The sequence below is a fragment of the Quercus suber genome, unplaced genomic scaffold (genome assembly GCF_002906115.3).
Source record: "Quercus suber isolate HL8 unplaced genomic scaffold, Cork oak 2.0 scaffold_166, whole genome shotgun sequence".
Classification (NCBI taxonomy): Eukaryota; Viridiplantae; Streptophyta; class Magnoliopsida; order Fagales; family Fagaceae; genus Quercus; species Quercus suber.
Genome location: NW_027069627.1, coordinates 395,403 through 413,146, shown reverse-complemented (window position 1 = coordinate 413,146; position 17,744 = coordinate 395,403). Strand labels below are relative to the sequence as shown.

The following is a 17,744-nucleotide window of genomic DNA, read 5'->3' as shown; positions in this document are numbered from 1 at the left end:
AGGAGAAAAAAAAGGGGTGTTTGACAAAATCGTTCTCAGAGAGCATTTGTGGGGAAGTTATCTTCTAAAGTAGATTATAGTTATATACATGCTAGTTGGTGACAGTGATCCGTTGACAAACTCGAGATGAAATAAGATGCAGTTGGCTACGAAACCAATGGATTTCAATTGTCAGCATTAATATCAGAAAACAAATACAATAATGGAAACATAAAAATGGGATCAAGAGGTTTCTGTAATTTAATGTCATTATCATAACATTAAAAGATAAGGACACCTTCAACTTCAAGATAAATTCTTTTGTCTTATGTATAACCCAATAAGACAAATGGAAACATACAGATAACAAACTCGTGATCTCAATTAAAAATTGTATAATCAAAAGTCTACATCGTGCACCTACATTGAAAGCCCTTCCTGTCTTGATACAGTTGGTTCCTTTCTCTAAAATGAACCACCAAGTTAGGCCAGATCATCCACACCCCAAAATGGCGGGCTTCTAGACCATATGACATATAGAAACCAAATGTGAATTGAATGTTGAATAAAGAATCCATACTCTTAGGTCCTGATTGGATTCTGGTTGCAACTCATGGACTTTGAATTTTAAAATTTTGATCCATGAAAAGATGCCTCTCTCCTATTGCTATCATTTGTCCGGGTGACATCAACAGATTTGGTGGAAGCAAATCTAAGATTCCATCGCCTTTATAAGAAATGCGGCCTCTAATGCTGATTCCTTGCACTGCAGATACCTGTTTTCCTCCACTATGTCTGTTGTTAAATTAAGCAATATTGGACGTTTTGAATCATAAATTGTACGTTCACGAACTCGTGCAACCCATTTTGCTGCTTCCCACACCCCAAATCTGAAACATGTAAAAAAAAAAAAAAAAATTTTTTTTTTTTTTTTTTTTTTTTTTTTTTTTTTACCCTGGTGGAACAAGTATATGAATATCTGTCTATTCACACTCAGGAAAGAGTCATAATAGGAGCCAAAGAGACCATAATTTAGAGACTACTACTAAATATCTGGACTGAAGTCTTCTCACTTCATGTTCTGGCGCCTACCCAGTTTTAGCTTCAGAACCCTGGTTGATATAGCTTACTTTACTGTTAACCATCATACTTCCCTCATCCATCAGCTGGCATATGGTTATCTACTAACTTTGGTTCTGATCTTACTACACTTTCACAGGTTAATAAATATTGCAGAGGAAAACCTAAAACAAGATTTAAAAAATATTACCGTGTATTGAAAGATGAGGTAACTAATACAGCTGGATAAAGAACATCCTTCTGAATATTATCGTAAGGAGAATACTTCTGTATAGCATGAAACTCATCAACATCCCCTGGATACCCGAACTCTTCATAGTCAGCAGCCATAAGTGGTAAAATGGGGTAGAGAAGAGTGTTGCTTGGATCCAGAAATGGAACCTGAAACAGATACAGAAGTTGAGAGTGACTTACAAAGAGGAATATAATAGATGAGTCTGCTCTACCATAAGTTTTATATACTCAATATAAAGAGGGTTAGGTTTGAGTTATGTATAATGTAACTTTTTTTTCAATGTTACACTACTTCATAATGTGTTTTTAACAATTCTACCATTGGATTACATAGTCTCGTTATTCCTTACATGCTTACAAAATATCAAGATGATTAGAGATTATAATTTTTTTTTTTTAGAAAGGGTTTAATTTCAAGTTTTTTGTACTTAAAATATATACAAAACATTAGTTTGGGGATTAAATAGTAAAATAACTTCCAAAAATCACATATTTTTCGCATGCGTGTTGAGAACAAAAAGATTGTGTAATCCAACAATGGGATTTTCAATATATTAATCCAATCAAAAGCCATTAAGTAGTGCCAAGAGCCTTGTAACAAAGAGTTATTCCAAGTGTACCCTAATCCTGACACACACACACACACACACACACACACACACACACATATATATAAGTGCTGTCAACTGGCACTTCTTGGTGTTGGAAGGTGTTTCCAACGAAGATGTCTCTTGGACTTGGACTTTGGTTTTCATGTAGTGAAAACATAACAAGTATTTGTCATGTAAGACTGTTCTATGCAAGAACGATGAACTCCATTTAATCCAAGCATGCAGACTAAAAGCTATGAAATAAGAACAAATGAGATTCAAAAGCAGGCAGACAGATACATGCATACCTTCAAAATTGCAGCACGAAATAGATCTGGACAACAATTGATGGCTGAAGCAACCAAAAGTCCTCCAGCACTATGACCCCAACCAGCAAGCTTGTTTTCCTGCACAATCCCTTTCTCAATAAGGAATTTGGCACAGCAAAGATAATCCTTTATGGAATTATGCTTCTTAGCACGCCTGCCATCATGATGCCACCTTTTACCCCCACCACCACCACCCCTGGAATGAATCATCCAGACCATCATAGTTAAGCAATAGGCAGTGAAACAGCACTTTGTGAAAAGTATAAGTTTTTCCATGCAGCTCAGTTCACAGAATAGCCATAGAGAACTTTAGTTATTAATATGAAACAAACCTAACATCAGCATAAGCAACAACCCAACCACGATCAAGAAGGCTTTTCAACTCACTACGCCATCGTTTGTCAAGTAATTCACCGTAAGCTCCATGCCCATGAAGTAGCCCAGGGTTTTGATTCTCTTTCTTGTGTTTGCGTGAATAAACAATAGTCAAAGGAACCACAACCCCATCGCAAGAAGAGACATCATAGTGTTCACAAGCATAGAACTCAGAGAGGTCATTCCATGAGTTATCATCTTCAGCATTGATTTCATTCGTGGAATTGGAATTTATGATATTTGAGCTTTTTTCAGCAATGCTTGCAGAAGAAGCTGTTCCATACAATATTCGTGTTCTTTCATGAAGAAGATTTTGCTGTTGAATGATATTCCACTTGCCACTTGAGAGGTCATAATCAACCACAGCATCAGGCATCTGTGAAAAATTCAAGAGCATGGGTTTAATTGGATTGGGGATGCACACAGTCTCATAAAAACGTGAAAAATATTTTTAAAAAATGACACCTCCTTGTCATCATCTTTTGATAGTAGGAACACTAAGCTAAAATGTGAGTTACCAAATGATATGAATTCAGTAATTCAAAGTGCAGAAGCATGCATACTATGCCTAAAGAACCTAACCTCACAGCCTCAGCTACTAAAAACTAAAAATTGAAATCAACCAGGGGAATTTTAAGCACCAGAAAATTAAATATAAAAATAAAGCATGTGAAACTGCAGCCAAAAAAGTTCAAAATCTCCACTCAATCATTTATAAAAACATTGATCTCCAAGGCCTACCTTGAAAGCCAAAGGCCTAGATAGAGTCCGGAGAGTAAAATCATTTTGTCTGGTATAAGAGATGTAATACATTAAGAAACAAATCTGTGACTCTGATATGCAAAACAGATGCACACAAAGACACATACATTAATAACCAAACACATCATTCTCCTAATGACAACTGACGACAAGTAAATTGAACCTGAAAACACCATTTTCCAATTCACATCTTCTAACTACGTTTACATTAGGGTTAAATAGAGAATTCTGGGCCATTGCCACCAAATACATTTGATATCACAATAATTCATAAAGTGGCATCCTCAATCAATCATCTGAAGAAAAGGACATATTTACTCACATACCACAGGTGATGAAATTGTAAAGCGCATGGTTGATGAATAGAAGTCATAATTTGGCCCAGGTGAAATTTGAGAAACATGTCTTGGAAGAGGGAGGAAATATGGGTTAAGCTCTTTTGGATGAACTGCTCCCTGCCACAAGAGTGAAAAATATTAGAATAAGAATTGTCAAGAGCATGAGATAAATATGGTCATAGTGAAAAGGTTGTTGTCAACACATGATGTGCACAATTGCCAGATTTATTTTCATGTGCCTACCTTCCCAACAGGCAATGGGAGAGTAACTGAACAAATTCTGAATTTTCTACCTTCCCTAGTAACAAGTACCAAGTGTTTATCACTGAAATCAACATCCTCAACAATCAAATCTTTGTCATCAACAAATACACTCTGCAGTAAAAAAAAAAGTGATTACTAAAAGAATAAGTTCGATCTTATCATTTATGAAAACCAGCTAAACAATAGAGTACATTACTGAAAGAGTACTAACTGAGAATAACAATCAAGACAGACAGAAAAATCATATGGACACAAGGACATAACAAAATGCTAATGATCGTACTTTAAAAAATCATCAGAAGGAATAAGGGAGGCTTATAGAGCATTTAAAGGCATAGTTGACCCACTAACCTCCCATATTCTTGGACTGGAAGAAGCATCAACAGGACTACGAAGAAGATAATGATAATCAACTGGCTGGCCCTCTTTGGTTGCATCTGTAAATAAATAAAGGTACCCTTGATGATGCTCAACTATGCAGTGGGCTAGACCTTGACACTCCCAAACTAATGTCATGCCAGACAATGGATCAGCTGCATTTATCAGAAATACCTAAAACATGGTCACTATCATTATATCGTCTCAATAAATTAATTTAAAAGATCCTTAGTGTATAACAATGTCTTTTCCATAGATCACCTTTGAAGATGTAGTCGAGAATGTATTCACAGTCACAAATCGGAAATCCTTAGTATGTCTAATGTTAACATAAACATTTTCATCTGATTCTTCCAAAAGCAACACATCTTCATCAGTTGATCCAATCATGCTACAGTATATCCTGGTGACAAGAGAAAAAAAAATGCCAACTCCAATTTTTTGAAATCCAACAGATAACAAACAAATTATAACAAAATGACATAAAGAGAATTGCTATAATCCAACAGTCACACACCGGTATGGCCTCTTATTATTATCTGTAACAACATAGAGCAATGCCTGCCCATCCTTGGCCCATGCCAAATTTGAAACACGTTCCGCCTGTGGTTTACTACATAACGAACCAGAATTCAAATTCCTTACAGACAACCTGAAGTAGTCATTATCCTTATCATACATGGTATACGCAAGAAACCGGTGATCTGGAGATACTTCTGATAACTCTTCATAAGCATAACCTGTAAATAATTGAGACTAAAATAAAATTAAAACTGTGTAATAAGTTCTTCATTTGGTTGGAACTTGGAAAATATTATAGGAATGGAATTTAAAAATGCCATTCTATGCTAAAAAAAGCATGTGCTAGTGAACTGAAAACTAGGCAAAGTGATTTTGCACCTCCAAATCTCTCGGCTTCCTGATTGTAATCAAGCAGCTTCTGCTCAATTCTCTTCCCGGACGTAAAATCAAATCCAGCTGAAGGATATTTATGAGAAATGAACTCCTCATTCAAGTTTGCTAATCTCCTACATAGTACTGCATACTGTTTTCCTTCTTCCACTCGTCGATAGTACAACCTGTGGCAACCAAAATCCACTTCAAAATAGTGAAAATAACAAAAAAAACAACACCAATATACTGTTGGCGTTATTTTCATTTTGGTCCTTTAAGTTTCAAAATTTTTATTTTGACATTTCATTTTTTTTTTTAGAGAATTTTAACTTATAACGTCCGCTTCTTAGATAGCTCTATATCATCAAACTAAAATATTAATTGGTTTTTAGTGCAGACGGTGATTAAATTCCAAATTTTTTATTTAATCGACAAAGATTTTACCAGTTGATTTAACTGGAACCCACCACTTCATATATAATTCTACAATCATATTGACTTTACAGTCCATTTCTATTGGTAACCTGGTCCATTAAGTGAAGTCATCCACATAAGTTCATTTATGTTGCTATGTTCATTAAGGTCCGTATGGAATAATTTATTTAGTTGAAACTGAAATTTTTTTGCTAAAAATACTGTTGCCGAAATAGTACTGTAAGTACAAAAAAAGAAACGAAATCTATAAACTGTAGCAAAAATAAGCTGCTCAATATAAACTATCCCAAATGCAATCTTATATAAGTCAATTTTGTTAATAATACGACGGCCGCATAATTTCCGTCTATTAAGACACATCATCCATATAACACGAGGTGTCACCAGAATACTAACGGTAATGATGACATATCAGCCAAGCGGAATTAAACATGAACGGTAAAAATGAAAACTTTGAAACCTAAATGGTAAAAATGAAAACTAACCCCAAAAGAAAGTAAAAAACCACAAAGGACATGACATACCAAGGGCCCCAGCGGAGGGGAGGGGTGGAGAGGTCGAAGGCGAAGCGAGAGGCCATTTCGGATTGGAGTTTGGCTTGGAGGCGCTCTGTATCGGACATGACGGCCTCCGTGTACTTCTCTTCTTGCTCCATGTACACGTCCATGTGCCGCATCGCTACTTTGTCGCTCAGGTTCGACATCCAGCTGTACGGGTCTTCCCATGTCGAGTCGTGGAACGTGAAGCTCTGTGGTTTCCTTGGTGGCTTCGGGGGCGTCGGAGGGGCTGGTGGGGCTTGCGGCTTTTGGGGCTTGTAGTGAGCCCACCGGCGGAGGAGGCGGTGGCCGTGGTGCCGCATAGTTGGGTTGGGTGGAGTGAGTGGAGCTGAGGAGAGGGGTTTGGGAAAATGGCTTAAGGGTTTAACAGTCCATGAGAATTGACCAAAAAATGGCCCGTATAATTGCGAACTAGGGCCAGGCCCAACTCGTTTTAAATTTTTTTGTTTGTGTTGTTGTCTAGTTGGTAGACTGTCATACTGAATTAGTTAACACATTTTCCTAAATAGGAGGAAGGGACTAGGACTGAGACTCACATGAGTATCTTGCTGGCTAGTTGCATATACTTACTATGTAATACGCTTTAATTTTTTCCATTCATACAGAGACATTCAAGTGAGTTTCAGTTAATTGAACTGGTAAAATCTTTAATGGTTAAATAAGAGATTCGGGGTTCAATTCCTGTTTATACTATCGGTTGGTGTCTTGGTTTGATGATAAAGAACTATCATTAAGAACAGACGCTATAAGTTGAAACTCTAAAAAAAAAAATATAAAGACATTTAAGATTTAAATCTTTATATTTAATTATTAAATTATAAAAAAAGAATAGTGCTCATTAAATATTGATAATATGACAAAATTCAATCTTTTTATTTCAAAATAAATAAATATGATTTTAGAAACTTTAGTCTTACCGTTACAAACATAAACAAACTTGAGCTTGTTTAATGAGAAAATAAACTAAAATTTAATATGTATAATATTATTTAGTAATGAGTTCGAACTCGATTTGTGTTTGAATTAAAATTAAATGAACAAGCTTGACTTATAATACTAGGTTGGCTTCGTTTATCACCCTAAATTTTCACTTGGCCAAAAGAGTAAAAGGCTATTTTTGTTGAAAGTATGATCTACTAAAATTGTTATGCATAGGGTCAAACTTGTTTCTTATCAACCCCTATGTTGTTCATGAACAAATTTTATTTATTTGGGCGCGAAAGGCTTATCAAACCAGCCTGGAAACAAGGTTTTTAGCTTTAGTTTGTGGTCACTTGTGATCTATAAATGTAAGTTGAGGGAGGGGTGTGGGACTTAGGACAAAGTATACTACGTATAATTTTTATATTTATTATTGAAAGTTGAGGAAATTTTTATCCTTTGGTTTTGTATAATTTCATTTTAAAAAATACTCCTAGTATCTTTTACTTTTACATTCAAATCCATTCCTTTTTTGGCGGAGAACTAGTCCCTCAAAGAAGTGCATGATTTCCCATAAATCTTCCTTCCAAAAGCTCTGCAATTTGTCACTTATTTTAATGAGTCAAATAAAGTTGTTTAGCGAATCAAGCAACCATTTCAAAGGGAATTACGAAAAAAAGATCTTCTAATCTAACAAGAAGAAATTGCAATAATACAATAAAGGAAACATATTTAAATCAAACTTGTAAGATTAAAAAGAGAGAGCAATGAAAGATTTATGGAGGGGCTTTGGTTGGACCATCAACTAATATTATGCGGTTGTCTAGTTGGATAGAAAACGGCTTTTACACAAAAGCCAGCCAGCTGATTATTTGACTTTGAGCAGCTCCACTGGTCCCACCACACCACACCATAACAAGCAATTTCTAAATTTATTTAAAAAAAAAAACAAAAACAAAAACAAAAAAAAATTAAATCAAATTAAAGGTGTGTTTAGATATCACTTATTTTGCTAAAACTGAAAAATTATTACTGAAAATACTGTAAATAAAGATAAAAGTTAGTTGAAATAGTATAATGAGACCATAAATAATGTCAAAAAGTGCAGTGAAACCTTTAAATAGTAATAAAAATAAACTAAATAGTGAAATAATTTTAATTTTTCATTTCAATCCCCACTCACACCAAGTGAGCATTTGGATAGCTAATGTGTTTCAAAATTTTCCGTTTTGCCATATTTTATTATTTTCAGTTTTCAACAAGATAAATAATATCCAAACATACTCTAAATTATACTTATGTATAAAATTAGGACTGTTTAATACAAGAGTTTAATCACAAATTTTTAATTTTTAAACGTTATTATACGGATTTCTACCTAATTTTCCCCCGGCATGTCTTTTCAAAAAATACGAAAAAAACGTTAGTATAAACGACGTTACAGAATCAATTACTTACAAATTGGGTTTTTGTAGAAGTCAAATGTCCTTTCTCACCATTTTTAAGCGAGCTTTAATGTGTAGGATTGGAGAGAAGGAGAGACTGAGAGAGAGTCAAAGTAATATACAGAGAGGCAGAGCCAGAGTGGGGTTATCAGTAGCACTGGTATCTCTTGGATTTACTTCTAACTAATAACAAAGTAATAAATGAGCATTTGATGTGGAAAGTTTGCTACTTTCTTTGCTTTTTAATTGCTCCTATATGTTTCAAGGGTTAGGTCTTTTTGCCCCTTCATTTCAGCTGCTTCGTTGGGAGTATTTTACACACACAGAGAGCAAGGTTTCGTTTTCTGAGGAAGCCCTTTTCCTTTTCAACATTGTTTTATTCAGTGACTGTCTTGTGGTGTTGTGAGCTTCTAGTGAAATTTTTGGGATCTGGGTTCCAGGATTTGAGCCCTTTTAGTCTATCGATCTTTCTTGGGTTTTCTTCCAATTTGTTGTCTATATGTGCGAGTGTGACCCTTCTCTCATTTCATTTCTGTTGTGGGTTTTCACTTCTCAGCCCAAAATTGTCCACTGAGGTCCTAATTTGTGTTCGGGCTCTCAAATTTTTCAAATTTACTTTTTGTCCAAAATTGGATCTTTGAGTTGTTTGGGGTTTCTTTGATCTGAATTGCTTTCATGCATCTGTCTGTATGGAAACCCATTACACACTGCGCCGCTCTTATTTTAGACAAGAAGAGCAGAAGAAGAAAAGATGGGTCTGAACATTCAGGTGTTGAAACCAAGAAGAAATCATCGATTCTCAGGAAATTGCAAGAGAACAAGCTTAGGGAAGCTCTTGAAGAAGCTTCTGAAGATGGGTCTCTCTTCAAATCCAAAGACATGGAGTCTGAGACCAACCAAGAGGAGAGCTTGGGGAGGTCTCGTTCGCTTGCCAGGCTCCACGCCCAGCGAGAATTCCTCAGAGCCACTGCACTCGCTGCAGAGCGTACTTTTGAGTCTGAAGAATCTATTCCTGACCTCAGTGAGTCTTTCTCAAAGTTCCTCACTATGTATCCCAAGTACCTGTCCTCGGAGAAGATCGATCAGCTGAGGTCAGAGGAGTACTCTCACTTGTCCCCAAAGGTATGCCTTGATTACTGTGGGTTTGGCTTGTTTTCTTATGTTCAAACTCTGCATTATTGGGAGTCTTCTACGTTTAGTTTATCTGAAATTACTGCAAATTTGAGTAATCATGCATTATATGGTGGTGCGGAGAGAGGGACAGTTGAGCATGATATAAAGGCTAGGATTATGGATTATTTGAACATTCCTGAGCATGAGTATGGCCTTGTTTTTACTGTGAGTAGAGGGTCTGCTTATAAATTGTTGGCTGAGTCATACCCTTTTCATACGAACAAAAAATTGTTGACAATGTTTGATTATGAGAGTCAGTCTGTGAATTGGATGGGTCAGAGTGCTAGAGAGAAAGGAGCTAAAGTGTATAGTGCATGGTTCAAATGGCCAACCTTGAAATTGTGCTCCACTGATTTGAGGAAGCAAATTTCTTGTAAGAAGAGGAGGAAGAAGGATTCTGCGGTGGGTCTTTTTGTGTTTCCGGTTCAGTCTAGAGTTACCGGGGCAAAGTATTCGTATCAATGGATGGCACTAGCACAACAGAATAATTGGCATGTCTTACTAGATGCTGGGTCATTGGGTCCCAAAGATATGGATTCACTTGGATTGTCCCTATTCCGACCAGATTTTATTATCACATCATTTTACAGGGTTTTTGGGTTTGACCCGACTGGCTTTGGATGCCTTCTGATCAAGAAATCAGTAATGGCAAGCCTTCAAAGTCAATCTGGGTGTACTGGGGTTGGAATGGTGAAGATTACCCCTGAATTTCCTTTGTATCTGAGTGATTCTATGGATGGTTTGGAAAGACTGGCTGGAATAGAAGATGATGAAGTTGCAGAGAATGGTGAGAAGACGTCTGAAACTCGCCAGGGAACACAGCTGCCTGCCTTTTCTGGTGCATATACATCTGCCCAGGTGAGGGATGTGTTTGAGGCTGAGATGGATCATGATAACAGCTCTGACAGAGATGGGACAAGCACAATATTTGAAGAAACCGAGAGTATTTCAGTTGGGGAGGTGATGAAGAGCCCAGTTTTCAGTGAAGATGAGTCATCAGACAACTCATACTGGATTGATTTGGGTCAGAGCCCCCTGGGGTCTGACAATGCAAGCCAACTAAACAAACAGAAAGTGGCCTCTCCCTTACCGCCTTTTTGGTTTAGAGGCTGGAAGAACCACAAGAGACAATCGCCAAAACTTTCTTCCAAGATTTATGGCAGCCCATTATATGATGACAAGGAGGTCAACCTTGGGCCTCATGATGATGGCCACATGCTATCATTTGATGCTGCTGTCATGTCAGTTTCCCAGGAACTAGACCATGTCAAGGAGATCCCTGAAGAAGAACAATTTGCAGAGACATACTCCACTTCACAAAATGGTGGAGAATGTTTTGATCGTGTTCATGTTCACGAGATCCAAGAAGAGCCTGCAACTAGCAAACCTGTTCCTACTGGGTCTATGTCCAAGTCTGTGGTGAATGGATCCCATGTCAACAGATCAACTTCTGCCTGTCTGCATCGCAGCCAAGAGAACGGGTCAGCCTCTGAAATTTGCCTGGAGGTGAAAGAGAGTGCCATAAGAAGGGAAACTGAAGGTGAATTTAGATTGTTGGGGAGAAGGGAAGGGAATAGATACGCTGGTGATAGATTTTTGGGCTTGGAAGAGAGTGAACCGTCAAGCCGTGAAAGGAGGGTATCCTTCAGCATGGAAGACGATCATAAAGAGCGATTGGAGCCTCGAGAAATATCTATAAATAGTCTGGATGATGAAGAGCAAAGCAGTGACGGTGAGTATGCTGATGGCCAAGACTGGGACAGGAGGGAAACTGAGATAATATGCCGGCATCTTGATCACATTAATATGTTGGGTCTCAATAAAACCACTCTTAGGCTGCGGTTTTTGATCAATTGGCTTGTGACCTCATTACTGCAACTAAGATTTCCTAGTACAGAAGGGGATGATGCCGCAAATCTCGTTCACATATATGGCCCAAAAATTAAATATGAAAGAGGTGCAGCTGTGGCTTTTAATGTGAGAGACAGAAACCGGGGGCTAATCAGTCCAGAAGTTGTTCAGAAGCTGGCTGAAAGAGATGGTATCTCCCTTGGCATTGGCTTCCTTAGTCACATAAGGATTTTAGATAGCCCAAGACAACATCGTGGTGCTTTGAATTTTGAAGATACGACCCTGTCCAGGCCAATGGAAAATGGCCGACATGGTGGTGGAAAAAGCGGGTTCATACGAGTTGAGGTTGTTACTGCTTCTCTCAGCTTTCTTACAAACTTTGAGGATGTTTACAAGCTGTGGGCTTTTGTGGCAAAGTTTCTTAATCCAGCATTCATCCGAGAGGGTGGGCTTCCAACAGTAGAAGAAGGTTCTGAGACATAGGTCATACATGACAATCACTCTGTTCAAGTATGGATATAGTTGCATGCTTTTGGTATTGAAAATTCTTCAGAGGAATCTCCCTCAGTCACTGAAAGATTGTGAAGCCTAAGAAAGGTTGGAAAACCTCAGCAAGGATAGGAAGGTATTTATTTTTGAGTGGCCAGATGCCTAGCCTTTTGCTCTTTCTTAGGACACAATGCATGTGGGTGAATTTGTTTATTCCTGTTTGTTATTGATCGGAGTTATCTTCTTTCAAGTTCAGGTTCTTGTAGAGCTGGCTCTAGAAATTTACATCTTCTCAGGAAGTCTTGGTGAGCTCAGCTGAAATTTCTGGACACAGTTTCACCATCGTATAACATTCTGCTTGTGCTCTATACAAAATTAGATTTCTTGCTTCTGTAAAGAATTAGCTTATTCTGCCTACTGCAGTTTATAATACTACTCAATGTCACGCTTATTTTAGACTTCAAGAACTCCTACATGTAATCAGAGTGAAAGTTGCTACCATCCTCCATTTTGTAGCACTTAACTACCAACCAACCACAGAGCAAGGACCTTCATTCCTCACAGAACCCTTTTTTTTTTTTTTTTCAAAATTGACTTTGTTGAAAATCCCTGTCTGGATCAGTTGCTTGTCTAAATTGATTTCAGGTCAAAGGCATTATTAGTAAAGTAGATGTCGTTTTCTTGACTTGGAATATGAAATTTTATGTTACTGATGAAGTTCAATTCTACTTGGATTAATCTTTTTCCTTTGTTGGAGGGTGTATATATATATATATATATATATTAAAAAAGAAAAAGAAAAAGGGAACGATTTGCTTTGACCAGGCATGGTCTACGGCTCTACCACCAAGAAAGATATATTTGATATAAACAGAAGTAGATATTCTTTGCATAATTTGAAGGGCATGATCAAACTGGAAAAAGTAAAAGTAACCAAAAGAAAAGGAAAAACAAAAAAAAAGAAAAAGAAAGTAAAAGTAACGAAAGATCGGCTAATTTAAATGTATGGGATCTCTTTTCTCGTTGCAATTATCATAATTGGGCCATACCCATTGAGGTTTTGTTCCCATGGAAATATAATGGTGAAGGTAGAATCATTCTGTTTCTCTTTTCTTTTGATATGTGGATTCAGTGTTCTAGGAAGCTTGAGAATCTCTTTTTTGTGCAGTTGGTAGGGTATGGTCATTGCATTGCTTCATTACTAGTTCTAGAACTTGTGGGAAATGACTATACAAACCCTATTATTCCTAAAAATCAAGCATAACAGGCCATCTCATACCTGTAACATGACCTAATTAGAGATGGATGAGACCGGCGTGAGGGTCTCCATATAGAACATTATTCTTGAGGTGATAGATTTCAACAAAAATTTCAAGACAGAATGAAGACTATTATAAGATTAAGATATATACAATAATGGAAATATAATGGGATCAACAAGCTTATGGAAGTCAATAGGTCATTATCATAAGATTAGATTAAAGGATAAGGACACTTCCAACTTCAAGATAGATTGTTGTTTTCCTTCAAAAAAAGAAGAAGATAGATTGTTTTGTATTTTCATTTATTACCTATATAGGCACCAGGAAACTTTACAGATGGCAAACTGTGACCTCAAATTATTATTATTTAAAAAATAAATAAATCATGATCAAAGTCTACTTCGTGCACATACTATAGAAACTAGAAAGCCATTCATCTCTTTGATACCGTTGCCTGCTTTTTCCAAAACTGGTCACAACTTACAACCCCACTCAATGCTACTTGAGAATGTATAACTATTTTGTAACAAGATGTAATATATAAAAAGTAACAATTGTTTCAAATTTCAAGTATTGTTTTTTTTTGAAAGACTTTTAAAAATATTTTTTTTTATCTTTTTATTTCTACAAATATTTCATTATGTTGTGGGTTTCAGTTAGCTCAATTGGTAGAATCTCTAATGGTTGAATAAGAGACCTAAAATTTAATCTTCGTCTACACCAAAAACTGATTAATGTCTTGATTTGATTATAAAAAACACAATTATTAGAAATGGATGTCATAGGTTGAAACTTTATAATATATATATATATATATTTCATTATATTATTTATGGTTCAGTTTGCCTTTTGTTTGGATATAATGGTTGGATTTCTTTTTACATAATCTTGGAAATAAAGTGACTCGCTCTGACTAGCTTTTGTTTCCTAATTATTGCAAGATCTTGGAAGCTACATTTGGTGGCTACATGCTACAACAGGTTAGGCTAGTCAATTAGAGTCAGCTGTGTTTTTTAGGTTGGAAAAGAGAGTAGGGCAGAAAACCTGCACCATAGCTGGCGGAAGCATGAGAGCTCTATTGGGGTGGAAATTTCAAGTATAAGATCTCTTCTATGAGCTTGAGGTGCTAGCAGCACACATGAGTTAGACTCATGCAAAAGGTTCAAAAGAAACTTACTTTTACCCTCCAAACTGCAGTTCTTCAAAAGAACTCTCATGCTTTTGCTGTCTATGGCCCACAAGGAGTTGGGCTTAATTGAATTGGGATTGTGAGAATTGTGTCATGAAATGACCATAAACAATGGGGAATTAAAAAAAAAAAAATGACACCAAAACACATATATAAAAAAACCTAAATTAGAGTTATAAGAAAGAACTAAAATCCATTGTGAGAGAGAGAGAGAGAGAGAGTACCCACATTTCTTGTGTGGAAAAATATGGATTGAATAAGTACTGAATTAATTCAAAACAAGATGGAGAGAAGAAGAGTCCAAATATAAACAAGAGGAAAGGATAAAAAAATTGAAACGGTAAAGTAGAGAAGGAGGAAGGGGAAAGGATGGAGGAAGTATAATAGTAAGAATGAACTAATACGGAGAATAATTTTTTTTTTATTTTTATATTTTTTATGATGGAAAGAAAATGATGATATGACTACTTATGTAGCTCAAAAAAAAAAATGTAATAACAATAAATACTATGATGTTTTAAAAATGATGATTTGGTTGCTGGTGTGACTTAACAGAAACATATCAACAATTAATGTTACACTTCAACTTTAAAGATGAACCAAGTTAGGCTAGATCATCCACACTCCAACAAAGTGGGCTACTAGACCATATGAACATGAATAAAGAATACAAAATCCATTACTCTTAGGTCATCATTCCTGGTTGCAATTGATAGATAGTTTCTATTTTAAAATTTGATTTATGAAAAGATGCATTTTCCCTATTGCTACTATTGTTTGGGATTGTAAGGACGTAATTTGGGTCCCTAACCCAAATGATAAATGAACTTAGGCTCAAAAAGCCTAATACAATGAATTTGTAGAGAGTGGGTTAAAAATTTGAGTTTTAATGAATCAGTCAACAAATAAAGTGGATTCAGATGACAAGAAAATGTAGATAGACTAGTTTAATCTAAAGAAAGCTGTCCTCGGCACAGTCCGAGGAGATCGGTTCTTATATATTGATTCTCAAGTTTGATTACAAGTTCAGTTCTTGATTGCTATAGTGTTTCTCTCTTTATTTTTTTGATCCTTTCTCTTAGGGTCTTCTTTCTAATTTATACTTCGTCTCCCCTTTTATCTCTACCCTCCATGTGGACAACAGATTGCTTGTATTGATCCTTATTCCATCAGCACCCTTCTGAAGTCTTTGGGGTAGCTGTAAAGCTGAATAGTATTGTTCAGACATCACTTCCTCATTAATGCGGCCAGAGAGTTAGGTACAGAGCATTTAATGCAGTAGTATCAGCTTTCTCTTAGATATTTCTTAGCTCCCATCTGTCCTGTACGTTCACAATGTATATCCTTATCTATAGAATTTCCTGGTACGTCGTCTTGAATGATAGGACACACATTTTGATCTTTGCTTCGTTTAGTCGAGAGGATATCCTCCTCAGACCACCTCCCTAAGCCTTTACAGTCATAACTTGCTTGTGAAGTTCAAAGTCTTACGTCTTCCTTACTACTGATATATTCTCGGACCATTGAGCCTCCTCGGACAAGACCCAAGGCCCAATATATATTTGGGCCCCTTGTCCCTACAGGGATCAACAAATTTTGGTGGAAGGAAATCTAGGATTCCATCTTCATTATAAGAAATGCAATCTATAATGTCAAATCCTTGCATTACAGATACCATTTTACCTCCCACCACATTAGTTGTTGTAGGAGTTGGCTCATAGTTTGTTATCGGGCCACTAAATTGGGGGCAAATTGGGGGCCTTATTGGTTTAGTAGGGTGGAGTAAAGTGTAACGAGTGGAATGGAATTGAGCTATTTGGGAAATTTGTATTGGGTATGTTTATTATATATAAACACTGTTGTAATCCTATCTTCTCATATATTGGATTATTTAGCTCCTCGCTATAGTGGATGTATGTATATTGCCTAATTACGTACATAAGTTATTTGTGTTGATTTTTCTCATGTATCTCTTCTTTCTTCTTTGTGTTAACAGATTATTTCACACCAATTGTTAAATTAAGCAATATTGGACTTTTTCGTTTAGATCATAAATTGTATTTCACGAACTTATGCAACCCATTTTGCAGCTTCCCCACACCCCAAATCTGAAATATGTCAAAAAAAAATATGATGAATGCCCCATTCTATCTTCTCAATAGATAGGCACAAAGTTCCAACGATGTTACAATTGGGTAGAGACTAGAGAGGGAGAAGTTTAGAGGAAAAATTGTATTAGAGTATACATATAACTTTAGTATTGATTGTTTTGTCTGTCTTATAAGGACTCATCTCTTTGCTGTCCAACTAGGAGTCAATTGACGAGACCCACACATGGAATCATGCAGTTTCTTGAACTGAGGTGCGTGATCCTTGCTCCGCCAACCCACAATTTTCAATTATGGGCATAAATCCTGAAATTCTAGTATTCCATCTAGGGGTGTTCACTAAACCGCAAAAACCGTACCAAAACAACCCGCAAAATGGCATGATCGCGCTGTATTGGAAGTAATAGTGCACCGCATTGCACCACACCACATGGTGCAATGTGGTTTGCGGTTTTATAATAAGAAAACCACACAAACTGTACTGCACCGCACCCTCTCTATATATTAATATATTTAATTATTTTTAATATTAAATATATTATTAATAGTTTAATAACCCTAGTTTTCAACCAAAAAAAAAAAGTTTAATATCCCTAGCAAGTGTTGATTAGGAAAGCCACCCCAAAATAAAGAAAAACTAACTCAATAGTTTAAAACTTGGATCAAAACAAAGAGAAAAATTAGTTTTGGGCTGGGTAGGAAAAGTCCAAAATTTGAAAAATATATAAATTTCAAACCATTTAAACCACATCTTATATATCGTACCGCACATGTGACTGCAAAAATGAGATGCGGTGTGTTTATGGTTTTGGTTAAACTTTAAACTGCACCGCACTACACATGTGACCGCAAAAATAAGATGCGGTACAGTTATGGTTTTAGTTAAACCACGAATACCCCTAATTCCATCAATGTCATTATGTCCATTACACTATGCCTCCAATAAATGGAGGAAATCAACGAAAGGTGGCTAGAAATCACCTCTATATAAACATTAGACTACGCACACTTTAAGGTATGAAAGATAAACCTTGAAAGTTGAAATACTATTTTACTTAATAAAAATTGGGTTTTAGTGTGTGTTTGGCTCC

General features: G+C 36.3%; 2 protein-coding genes across 2 annotated transcripts; one reads left to right on the top strand and one right to left on the bottom strand.

Moving 5' to 3' along the window:
- Window positions 1-343: 343 nt before the first annotated feature.
- Window positions 344-6,625, bottom strand: LOC112038081 (uncharacterized). The gene is made up of 11 exons (XM_065777869.1): window positions 6,183-6,625; window positions 5,230-5,408; window positions 4,847-5,069; window positions 4,591-4,732; window positions 4,303-4,503; window positions 3,931-4,062; window positions 3,676-3,804; window positions 2,545-2,963; window positions 2,192-2,408; window positions 1,250-1,440; window positions 344-869 (listed from the first exon to the last, which is right to left on the bottom strand). Exons 1-11 carry the CDS (start codon window positions 6,515-6,517, stop codon window positions 692-694), a joined length of 2,346 nt encoding a protein of 781 aa, XP_065633941.1. The 5' UTR covers window positions 6,518-6,625; the 3' UTR covers window positions 344-691.
- Window positions 6,626-8,628: 2,003 nt separating this feature from the next.
- On the top strand, window positions 8,629-12,832 carry LOC112038060 (uncharacterized). Its single transcript, XM_024070869.2, has 2 exons — window positions 8,629-12,230; window positions 12,351-12,832. Exon 1 carries the CDS (start codon window positions 9,257-9,259, stop codon window positions 12,086-12,088), a length of 2,832 nt encoding a protein of 943 aa, XP_023926637.1. The 5' UTR covers window positions 8,629-9,256; the 3' UTR covers window positions 12,089-12,230; window positions 12,351-12,832.
- The last annotated feature ends 4,912 nt before the right edge of the window (window positions 12,833-17,744 follow it).

Excerpts from the sequence above, each read along its gene's own strand:
- LOC112038060 (XM_024070869.2), top strand. The coding sequence starts at position 9,257 with ATGCATCTGTCTGTATGGAAACCCATTACACACTGCGCCGCTCTTATT.
- LOC112038081 (XM_065777869.1), bottom strand. The coding sequence starts at position 6,517 with ATGCGGCACCACGGCCACCGCCTCCTCCGCCGGTGGGCTCACTACAAG. Across the intron at positions 4,733-4,846 it reads AATAATAAGAGGCCATACCG|GATATACTGTAGCATGATTG; the intron begins GTGTGTGACTGT and ends TCTTGTCACCAG. Across the intron at positions 2,964-3,675 it reads TTACAATTTCATCACCTGTG|ATGCCTGATGCTGTGGTTGA; the intron begins GTATGTGAGTAA and ends AATTTTTCACAG.